The following is a 12,012-nucleotide window of genomic DNA, read 5'->3' as shown; positions in this document are numbered from 1 at the left end:
AGCAGGCTGAGTCTAAGTATTCACTAAAGAGAAAAGAATCAAATTGACCTAGAAGGGCAGCACATTCACTCTCTCAGGATGAAGTGATTTATAAAGGTTTCAAATATACCGAGAAGAGCCATGTAAACCTAATGTATTAAAAGTGCTAAGTTTTTGATGTACCCTGTACCTTTGAAAACATTTTACACAGAGCACCCCCTGTGGGAGGAACACATTTGTTTGGTTTGAGCTAATCTTTACCTGATCTATAGAAAGGTTTTTCTTACCTTCTGCACTTGCGTTTACATCTAGAAATAAATGGGAATTTGTATGGTATCCTGCAATGACAAAACCAAACCAAAAACTCTACCCAGAGTTAGCTTCTGAAGTCCTGGGCAGAATCACAGTTACACTTTTTCTTGGCAAATCTAATGAAGAACTATGATTATTACACCTGCAGAAACATAGGTTTCTCACCCTAGCCTAAACGAAGAAGGATTCTTTCTTCAATGCAATAAAAATTCACAGAGACCCTGCAGTTTGGGATTTGGGTGCACTTCTGTGTTGTTAAGTGCTGTCGAGTCAGTTCTGACTCATAGTGGCCTTGTACAGGGTTTCGGAGGCTATAAATCTTTACAGGAACAGAAAGCCTCATCTTTCTCCCATGGAGCAGCTGGTAGTTTTGAACTGCTGACCTTGAGATTAGCAGCCCGATTTGTAACCACCAGAGTTACTTCTGTAGACCAAAATTATCCAGTTCAAGTCCAGAAGTTATTCAGAAGTTCAGAATGGGAACATACACTTAAGACTATCAAATCCAATTAGAAGAGTGTTCAGATTTTAAAAGGAATTCTCACAATTTTGCCCCAAATAAAAAATTTTTTAAAGTATTACACAAGGCCACTTTCATCCATAAATACCCAAACCTTACAAAGTGGGGGCAGGAACTGCGTTGTGTGTTACTTTTCTATCTCCACATCTGGAAAAAGGGGACTATTCCTACAGTCATCATTCAATAAATGTGACATTGATTTCTGCTCCCAACCACTTCCTCACATCTCCACTACCTAAGTCACATCCCACTATACCCTAAAGGAGGGAAGCTGACTACAGAAGAAATAGCAGATACCATTTAGGGATGCCTCCATTGTCCTCATCTTCAAAGCTGTATAGTAAATAAGGGAAGTATTGGTGAAGAATAGTGCTATAGGATATGCACGGGACCCCAAGGTCAAATTGAACTACAAGGTGGTGAATCAAGCCCACCAGCTGTTCCTTGGGAACTATACAGGATCACTATGAGTCAGAACAAAATGCAGGGCATTTAACAACAAAACCAGAAGAAAAAAAACCCCAATCTATCTTTAAGTACAGCCAGAATGCTTCTTAAAAGCAAGAACGGTGAGACGTTGCCTCATGAGTTTTGGATGTGGTATCAGGAGGGACTAGTCCCTGGAGGACATCATGCTCAGTAAAACAGAGGTTCAGTGAAAAAGAGGAAAACTTTCAAGGAGATAGATTGCCTCAGTGGCTTTAACAGTGTGCTCAAATCTAGCAAGTGTTGTGAGGATGGTGCGGACAGGGCAGTGTTTCCTTCTTTTTCACATCAAGTCAGACTGAACTGACCCAACAATCACTGTCCTGTCATGTGTGGCACACACCATCCTTGCCTGTCCACTCCTGTACTCATCCATTTTGGCTACTGGACTTTGACTACTGAATCCAGCTGATCAGTATGGAGACAGCACCCAAGGCACTGCTGTGTGCTAGTGCATCAGGCAGAGGTTACTTGAATAAATGTATTGAACAGCTGGACATCCAGACCCCAGAGGTCAGGGCGATTCCTGCAACTTTCAGGTGGAGTCGAGCTCCACGTGGGCCAGGGGTCACTTCAGTAAAGGACTGCAGCCAGAGGGGTGCTGCAGAACTGTGCACTCCTCAAACAAGGTCTCAACTCAAACTCACTGCCATCAAGTCAATTCAGGCTCAGAGCAACCGTGTGTGGGGTTTACGAGGTTGCAATTCTTTCTCCCACAGAGTGGCTGGTGGGGTTAGCTTCTGAATAAGAGAGCCAGCCAATCCACTGGAGGGTCATCTGCTCTGAGGACAAAGGTCAATGAGGGAATGGGTGTATCTGTCCCCAGCCTGAAATGCAGTGCTAAGTTCACTTGTGAGTTGGTGTGATTATGAAAGACAATTTTTCCCCTTAGAGGTTGCTTCTATTCTTAGAGTATTGTAGCCCCCAGGCTGATAGACCTTACATGCTGCTGTGATTTTAGATGTTAAGGAAAGCCCGTAAGCATTTGTTACCATTTGCCATGTAATTAAGCACTGCTCACATGCATTCCATATTGCTTTAAACAAAAAGCATCAGATGTAAACCGTCTCTGTGAAATATTCCCTTAACTGAATGCTTAGAACATGAAAATCATACGTCTGCCATCTGTATTTGTACTTGTCAACAGCTCTGTTTTGGGATAAACAGTTTTGAAGAATCAGTTCAACTTGTTGGAAGATTAGCTAAGGGATAGCTCAAAAGACCAAAACAAAACGTGGAGTCAGATCGTCTGAAATTCAAGCACAACTTTCTTTACTAACTAAATATTCTGTTTTGCTACAACCCAGGAGAAGGAGCGTGGCAACCAGGGTTTGGGGGCAGAGACAGGGAAAATGTATTTACTCAAGTGAAAAATTCTTCAACCCAGAACAAATGTCTTTGTTACAATGCAGTTGGAAATAACTCACTGACCTCTAGGAGACTACAGTTAAGAAAAATGTAATTTGAGCATTTACACTTTGTTCCACGGTTCTACAACGTGAAGGTACACAGGGGACAACTTGCGCTGGTCCAAGTGCAGACTACAGGCCTTTGTTACCATAAAAATAGTAGCACTTCCCAAAGTCGATCTTGATTAAAAGTAGTTCCATGGTTGAAAACACTACTGCTCGGTCCAGCTACTACAAGAGAGAGCTGGCCAGGGGGAAATATGTATATACTAAAGGGGAGGTCAGGGAGGAAGTTAGCAAAAATAGGATGCTACAGGCTGGTGGAAGACAGCCGCAAATTGCTTTTAGAGGCGGCTGATGTAAGTGAGTGGAGGGACACCGTAACCTGGCAGCCCTACATATTCTACAAAACAAATGAGAACATGCATGCTCCACTTGGAGGGACATCCATTTTCCCCTTAAAAGAAGTCATTTATAAAAGAGCAAATTGGTGATTTGTTACTTACAGACTGGACCCTTTTCAAGTTCCTGTCAAGAAGTGATAAATTATTGAAGCACAGCATAGTGTTTTATTCTCAGTGTGCACACAGTAAAGTCCTCTGAAATGTTTCTGTTCACCTTTCCTGAGTTATTAATTAAAAAAATCATTGTTTCAAATTACTCTTTGATCTTTAAAATAAAAAAAACAAAACACCCCATGCCCCTCTCCACAACCATGACCACCCTTCCGTCCCTCATCCTCTGTCCTTCCCCCATATCCTGCAACCAGGCATTTGTTTAAGATCACACCCTGGGCTCCTGAAACAGGAAGTGTTTCAATTTGGGCAGGAGGGAAGAAGGCCAATACAATGTTCACATACAGTCTGTCCATTCAACCACACATTTGTTGTTCCTAGAGATGGTGTAAAACTGTTCAGAAAGTGAAACAACAGTGTTGTAGAAAGCTCATTAATAAACTGTGCAAATCCTCTCAGCAGGAGTCATATAAGCCAAGGAGTAGACTTGTGCCAAACACCATGAATGCTTGGTGCTCTGCTCCTGGACAAGGTCACACACAAACATATTCAGATTTTATAGAAGAGCTTTTCTGAAGCCACTCAATAACTAAGAATTAGGAAGAACGCTTTCCCAATCAAGTTTAGCAATCTCAACTGGAATGAATTTATAAACTCCAGCCTTTACTTTAATGTCACCACTGACAGCGAGATGTAGAGGAATGGCTCTTCCCCTACCGTGTTCATAAACTGAAAAGAACTTTGATGGCAATGTTCCTGAGGAGGAGCAAGAAAATCTAAAATGTGTAACTGCAAAGGAGGGATTGTCAGATGACTGTCAGGTGACAGACCTGACTTCAGTGGGTTTTTCCCCTAACTCAAATGCTTTTAAGGACCCCTGGTGGCACAGTGGTTAAGCTCTTGGCTGCAAACCCCTAACCGTCTGACAAGAGAAAGCCGTGGAAACTGTATAGAGTTCTTTAGGGTGGCATGGGTCAGAATTGACAAATTGCTAATCTTTATAATTTCGCCCCCAACTTAATTCAGATCCTCACTCCGTTTGTGGCAGTGTCCCTGTTAGATTTTCTCTTTTCAATCAAGGTGGGAAACAGGTATAGAACTTCTGAATCTGTGGACCCTTTTCATAGCCTCAGGCTGACGTTGAATATTTCTGTAGGGCATTTTCCCTCCGTATTTTGTGTGGCAAACAGAAGGTGATGCAATAAAGGAGGAATACTCCAAAGAGGTTTAATGTCCATTATATATAAATCAAATCAAATGACACTGTTTGAACTTTATGTTAAATAATCCTGTACGAAGAAACTGATTTTATGTTGTTTTATTCTTTTCGCATTCTGTACACTGGCAGAAGTAAAAAAAAAAAAAAAAATGGTGAAAAGAACTCTTTACAATTACACAATTTTACACGTGTATCAGTGAAAAACCACCAAATGACTGTGAAAACAGGGCAAATTATATAATAAAGGAGCCAAAATATAGAAAAAACATTTTCATAAAAAAATATATCCCAGTATGAAAGTGTTGCTGTCTTGAAATCTTCACATCCTCCTCTTCTGTGTACTTATGTACAACACTGAAAGGAAAACATTGCAGGTCATTCTTAAAAGCTGCTCTTAAGTATCAGTGTGACAAGTTTTAAAAGCAAACAATTTCGGCCTGACACCTCTGCAAATGGCAATTTCCACAAAATAAATCCTAGAGACACTTTCAAACTAGCCTATGTTACAGGGCTGTGTTTTAGTCTTAACTATACACTGGATTGCTTGTGAAAATCTTGGCCAGGAAGGTAAAGAATCCAAAATTTAAGAATGCTGTATAATTGTTGTTGGTGTTCACTGAAACTGCGTTCCAGCTCATGGCAACCCCGTGTATAACGTAACACTGCCTAGTCTTGCCCCATCTTTCTAACTGTTGCTGTGTTCAAGTGCATCACTGCAGCCACTACGTATGCTGAGTGCTTTTCAAGATAGGAGGCTCATCTCCCAGCATTCTAAGAGAGCTTCTGTTTTGATCCACAGGGTTTTGAAAGGCTAATTCTCAGAAGCAGATCGCTAATGCTTCCTAGTCTGTCTCAGTCTGGGAGCTCTGCTGAAGCCTGTCCATCATGGGTGATCTTGCGGGTATGTACACCACCAGTGGCTTATCTCCCAGCACCACAGGGACGTGTAGGCTAACAGAGTAGAACAAATTAACAAATGGGCAGTGGACTTTATAATGAAAATTATAATTATGCTTTTAGGAAAGTAAATCATTAAATCTATCAGGCTAGATTTCATAGTAACAATAAATATCTTTCATTCATCTCTCCAGTAGAAATTCTCAGCTTGCAGTTTACCTTTTTTATTTGCAACAAGATACACAAGAGCTGAGGAGATTTTTTTAAGTTTCCACAATCTTAAATGGGAGTTCCCTGCTAGGGTCTTGTTCAGCCTTCGGTGCCCCTTGAACTGCTGCTCAGTTAGTCCTCTTGCAACCACCCAAACAAAACTTGTTAGTACATGTGGCACATAAAGAAAAAGACCCTATGTGGTGACACACAGCCACACTGATCAAGTGTTCATCACAGGTGTCTCCATGCAGACTCAGGTTCTGACAAGTTTGTAGAAAATGAGCATTAAGAGATGTGTTGTTTAAAAAACAGCACAGATTAGGAATTTGGGAATCTAAAGATACTCGTGGATGTGTTCTATGAAAGGAAGCAGGACAATGGCATAAAACACCTCTGAAAAAGCAGTCCTACACCGAGTGTGCAAGTAAAAAGCTACGTGTCCTCTAGCCACTCACAGAATCGGTTGCTATCAGCTAGAACATTATAGTTTCTTATTAAGAGGAGGAAAGTGAATGAGAATCATGAAAAAGGAGGAAAGAAGCAGCACATTTCAATAAGAAATCTGAACTCAGAGTCCGAGAGCTCCGGTTGGAGACGGGACCAAAATGTGGGTCGGGGCCAAAGGATAATCCCCATAAATTTGGTTTTCCGAAACCTTGCTAAATAAGTTCAAAGAGGGCATTATTGACAAGTTGTGTCTTTACATGAGGTTCCATAAATAAAATCATAGCATCATGCTAGCTTTTCAAAAAGCTGAGTAACTTTAAAACCCTATTTTGTATTTCACCATTTTTTACCAAACTTAAAGGTATAAATCTGCACAGAAAGAATTTAAATGCTTAACAGAGAAAGGGTAATTAAGACAATTTCATTATCAAATTATGCAAATCAAAGTGAGCAGGAAAATAGTGCCCATTCCAAAAGCTCAAACTCGCAGACTGTGAGAGTTAGAAGGACATGTGGTGGGGAATTAAAAAAACTGCATTTATTCAAGAAAATGCCCTTCAATTCCTCACCAGTACAAGGAGGGAAGAAGAGAATATCTCCCAAAGTCTATGAAACATTTTAGAAAGAACTGGTCACACCAAAAATCTGAGACATAAGCATTTAATAAACAAACAAAACGGAAACCAAAATTTCAAAGGCTCTAGAAAACTCACTGGTAGTCTGATTATAAGGGTAATTCTGGGTGTAGTACAATTGTAGAGTGAAGGAGTATTACCATTGTTTCCTCGGATAAACGCATCCCCGTACTTATTCTTCAGTTGTCCATTTACATATTCTTCTGTCTGCTCCAAGGCTATATTCATGTAGCCATCCAGGCAAGCTAGGACCCCTGGAGCCACATTTCGTCAGAAAGAAGAGCACAAGCAAATAAGAGTTGAAAATTACAGGGTATACCTTAGAGTTGACACTCTTTTTATTCATTAGCTCTTACATGCTTAAAATAACAATTCACACTGTAAATGAAACTTAAGCACAAAAACATTTCTTTACTCTGTGCCAGTCTGCATGAAGGCTGAGAAGTGCAGCCACCACACTCCCAGGAAAAACAACAAATTGCCACTTCCCTTGTCGTATGCATGATAACAGTAGCATCTCTTAAGCCTTCGCAAAAGTAACATGACACAAACATTCCCACAAAAATATCATTCTTTGAAAGCTAGAAACAGAAGTGGATGATTATACAGGAACAAACACCCCATTATCCAAGACTCCTCTGTCCCAGGGGTTTTTACTTTAGCCACTAAACGAAATACGGGCCTGACAGATTTATTTCTTTCTCTCACAATATCTACTGCAGCAGATGAATGTACTCCAGGGTTAAGAGGAAGTCTCCACAATCTGTTAAAATAATAGACGAGGAGACAGCAGGTGCTCCTGAAAGAACATCTCAAAGTTGTGACTCACAGTGAAGAGCAGCTTGAGAATGCAGGGCAACATATTGCATTATAACACATCCCATTCTGTTCTGTTGAGAATATTTTCAAACCAGAACTAATATAGAAAAATGGCTACACACATTCTAGAGAGCTTTCAAGGAAATTATTCAAGCAAATCTTTTTAATTGTACTAAAAGAGTATAAAGTTTGCAAAAATTTTGACCTCACCTTTTTTTTTTTTCTCAAAAGGTAAAAAACTCTATGAGACTCCAACTCTGAGTCTCTAATTTAAAGTGGCACTTTTCTGGGGGTGGGGGTGTGTGTGAAATAAACCACAGATTCAAATCAATTAACCAAGTCAACAGTTTCAGTTAAAGTCTCAATTTTGTTAATATGCTTATCACTTTTCTGCTTCTGCCTCCATTATCTTATAAACAAGTAAGTTCTTTTTAAAAAATTACGTGTATGTGTGTAATAAGAGCATACGACATTACCCTAACAGAATTCTGCTACGTAGGAACTATAAACTTTCAAAGTATCAGCAGAGTGAGCAATTAACTACAATTATTTCCTATCAAAAGAAAGCTTAAAACACAAGCTTACAGTTTTCCTGTTGTGTGGCACTCTAGGATAAGCACTCAACACCAAGGTCGGTTTGAACTACAAGGTCAGTGGTTCAAACTCACCAGCCACCCCTTAAATACAGGGTCGCTATGGGTTGGAACCAACTCTACGGTACTTAACAACATAAACCACAATCAGAAACAAGCAAGGAACCTAAGATGTGATGTGCAAATTTGTTTGAAAATGAATCAAAAACATTTCCAAGTTAAATTTAAACAACAATGCTCAGTAGGCTGGAAGTGAAACTCCCTCCCCTCCCCCAAGGGTGGTTGTTGCTAAGTGCTGCTAGCTGGTTCTGACTTGTAGTGACCTGGTATAGGGTTTCCAAAGCTTTAAATTAAATCTTCAAGGAAGCAGGAAGCCTTACCTTTCTCTCAAGGAACAGCGGGCGGGCTTGAACCGTGGACCCTGTGGTTCACAGTCCAGTGCTTATTGTAGGAAGCCACCGCACTCCCATTTGCCAAGCGTAAACAACTATGTTGGTGGTGTGCTGTGAAGTTGGTTCTAACTCATAGTGACCCTGCAAAGGGTTTCCGAGGCTATAAATCTTTACGTGAGCAGAAAGCCTCATAGTTCTCCCGTAGAATAGCTGGTCATTTCAAACTGCAGATCGTGAGATTAGCAGCCCAATTCGTAACCACTGTGTTACCAGAGCTCCTTATAAACAACTATAAATTAATATAAAACATGGCGTTTCCTTCAAACTTAAAGAGAAAGTGTTATAGAGGTGTTTTTTATTGTTGCTGTTTGTTTTTTAACATAAGCACAAAGTAAAAGTATTCTTTATAGTAATATTGTCTAATACTGTAAAATATTTTGCTGTAATAGTAGAGATGCTATGAACAGATAATTCACAAAAGGAGAAAACCTATGATTACTAACCATTTTGCACTGGACAGTTAACCATAAGCTAACTGCAAGGTTGGTGGTTCAAACCCACCAGTTACTTCTTGGAAACCCTATACAGGGTTGCTATGAGTTGGAACAATTTGACGGCACTTAACAACAAGAGTAAAGAAATATAAGTAAAAACGAGGTATTACTTGTTGCCAAGTAAACTGAAAAAGTTGGGAGGAAAAAAGCTAATAGTGAGCACAAGGCAGGGGATGAACGCCTGTGCCCTGGTGGAGGACCATTTGGCATACTCTCTAACTCAAGAAATCCTAGCCCAGGGAACTCATTCTAAAGAGATACTTGGACAAGTGCTCAAAATAAATGCCAAGGAATAAAACCAGCAAAATGATATCCACCTAAAGGTCCAGTTAAAAACAAGAATAAAAATTAAATTATGGTTCATCCTTCCTGTGCAATCATTATAAAGTCCACATTGTCAGAGCTTAAGGTAAAAAAGCAAACCACAGACCAAAATATGTTACACAATGATCTCACTGTGTAAAACTTATGCTTATCTCTATCTACATACTGTGGTCCACATGGAAAAGGCTTAGAATCTAGACAGAGCAGAATTTTTGGAGATTTGGCTTTCTGCTACATGCTTTACTCCATTATTTGAAATTTCTAAAAAAGAGAAAGCACATATTAACCTTTTAGGTAGAAAAAAGTTCCCTTGAGAGTACAGAGGTAAAAATGACCAAGATGGTTTTTCTCTTCAGTAAGGTGAGTACTGAATTGAGCACAACGTCTCCACTAATCAGTAGCTGAATATTCTCAAATCTCTCGAAGACCATTACCTCCTCTGGACTCACCACAAGTTTATGAGTGAGAAGCGGCACATAAATCCCTTACATTATCTCAGTCTGCAGTATAAATCTATCAGTTCTACTGTAAAAATCAAACTGATCTGGAGGTTTGCTCAAACCGAGAAACTGAAGCAGTACATAAATAGTAGAGTGGTGTCCTAACAAGGCTTTGGAACCAAGCTTGAGCTTTGAGTTCTCATCAAATGGAAACAGTACAACAGAGATGGCAAAGGATTTCTGTGAAGATTAAATAACAATACATGCAAAGTGATTAACACACTGGGTGCACAGTAAATTCTTAAAAAAATGATGCATGCATATGTATGAAAAGAAGTAAAAACTCAAGAGATCATGATCCTTATTAATTACTCAAAAAAAGACCAAGAAAAGGCCATAAAATCCCTAATAAATTAGTTAGCTATACCTGTGAAGGAGTCCTAATGCGGTGCTGTGGGATAAAGCGCTGGATCAACCCAAAAGATTGGCAGTTCAAACTCACCTGCCATTGCTTGGGACCTTATACAGGGTCACTATGAGTTGGAACCAACTCAACTGCACTTAACAACATACCTGTGAAATATCCAAGGCAATTTAATGCATCCTAACTTTGAAACATTACGAATTTAACAATCTTAAGAAATGAAATTTGATACCATTCCTACCACAAAAGTTCATTTCAGAAGTGTCATACATAGGCTCTTACAAAGAACATTCTCTACAAGAACAAAGAGGCATCTTTGGCCATCTCACATGTTGTATGAGTGGGAAGTTCATGTTCTGAATGATTTTTTGTTGTTTTAACAGTTTAATAGTTAGTTACATGCCAATCTCGGATACTTCTGCAAAAACAAATGTTGCTGTGCCAGGTTGTTGTTTGGTCTCCAGTTATGAATGCCTGACGGCACCCCTGGCTGTTACCAAGGAACTCAGGCACAGAGGATCACAAGGTTCCTGAGTTACACAAACCACACAGAAAGCACAAGTGCATACTCTGTTGCCAGTTATCTCTGAAAGGAACCCATCTCCTAATTAGAAATGGGAACATAACCTGTTGATGAAAAATGCTTTTTAGTTTAGTGAGTAGGTCATAAAGGCTAACAAAAATCACGTTGAAGTCACATTCCTTGTTTAGTTCAAGCAATTAAAGATGAAACATCAAAATATACCTCGATAATCCACTCCTGAATTTAATTTTACCACAACTGGTCGTCCTATGATCTGCTTTAGGAAGTCACTGGGGGTTTGTTTCCGCAGACTCATTTTAACAATCCTAACGGAAAATATGAAAGAAACAATAAAGACAAAGTTAACAATTCCACAAAAGATAGAAAAGCTTTGAAATCTGTAACATATTTATAAAAACCAAGTATCCAAAGACCATATATTCTTAACATTATTACTCTACTACTACTATATGGAGCTCTGGTAGCGTAGTGGTTACGAATCGGGCTGTGAACCTCAAAGATGAGGCTTTCTGCTCCTGTAAAGATTTACAGCCTCGGAAACTTCGTACAGGGTCGATATGAGTCAGAACCAACTCCACCGCACATAACCACCAACACCACCACTACTACTATTACCAAGTCCTGGTGTGGCGCTGCAGGTTAATGCACTGGACCAGAAGGAACAGGGTCAGTACGAGTCAGAATCAACTCGATGGCACTTAACAACAACTACTACTCTGGAAGGAACCCTGGTAGCATAGTGGATTATGAACTGGATTTGTACAGTCACCAGCCCTCCGTCTATCGAATCCCTGTTCTTAACCAGTTGTCACTATTGCCTCAGACGTAGTCAGATACTACTGCCTCCTACATAGTTACAACTCCTACTACCTCCACCATTTACTAAATTCTTATTTTAAGCTGTGTGGCGCTGTGGGTTAATGCGCTTGATTGCAAAGTCGGTCTGAACTGCGAGATCAGAGGTTCAAGCACACCAGTTGCACCTCAGAAACCCTACATAGAGTCACTCTGAGTTGGAACGACTCAACGGTATTTAACAACAATAACAACATTCTTACTAAGGATTTTGCAAATGTTAACTTAACCCTTAAAAGTCTTTAATGGTCCTCATTTTACTTTTGAAAATGAAGGCGCAGAAACATTAACAACTTGCCCCAAAATGGTCTACAATCAACATTCAAGCTCACATCAGTCCTATTCCAGAAGTTCATGAAATATAAGGTAGACACATTTACCAGACGAATGATCTCTAAACACTACTTCTGAAAATAATAATTATAATCATAATAA

The 12,012-nt window shown here is 39.7% G+C and overlaps 1 protein-coding gene across 1 annotated transcript; it reads right to left on the bottom strand.

The window, feature by feature from the left end:
• Positions 1 to 4,759: 4,759 nt before the first annotated feature.
• Positions 4,760 to 11,017, bottom strand: LSM6 (LSM6 homolog, U6 small nuclear RNA associated (S. cerevisiae)). Its single transcript, XM_006872276.1, has 3 exons — positions 10,924 to 11,017; positions 6,773 to 6,886; positions 4,760 to 4,794 (listed from the first exon to the last, which is right to left on the bottom strand). The coding sequence occupies exons 1-3, from the start codon at positions 11,015 to 11,017 to the stop codon at positions 4,760 to 4,762; spliced, it is 243 nt and encodes an 80-aa protein (XP_006872338.1).
• Between the last annotated feature and the right edge of the window lie 995 nt (positions 11,018 to 12,012).

The sequence above is a fragment of the Chrysochloris asiatica genome, unplaced genomic scaffold, assembly GCF_000296735.1.
Source record: "Chrysochloris asiatica unplaced genomic scaffold, ChrAsi1.0 scaffold00190, whole genome shotgun sequence".
NCBI lineage: Eukaryota > Metazoa > Chordata > Mammalia > Afrosoricida > Chrysochloridae > Chrysochloris > Chrysochloris asiatica.
The sequence above is the reverse complement of the archived record's forward strand: the minus strand, read 5'-3'. Positions and strand labels throughout refer to the sequence as shown.

Bases quoted from the DNA above. Each gene is read 5' to 3' on its own strand.
- LSM6 (XM_006872276.1), bottom strand. From the start codon at position 11,017: ATGAGTCTGCGGAAACAAACCCCCAGTGACTTCCTAAAGCAGATCATA. The intron at 6,887-10,923 runs GTATATTTTGAT...ATGTGGCTCCAG, and splicing joins TTCAGGAGTGGATTATCGAG to GGGTCCTAGCTTGCCTGGAT. The intron at 4,795-6,772 runs GTAATACTCCTT...TTTTCCTTTCAG, and splicing joins GTTTATCCGAGGAAACAATG to TGTTGTACATAAGTACACAG.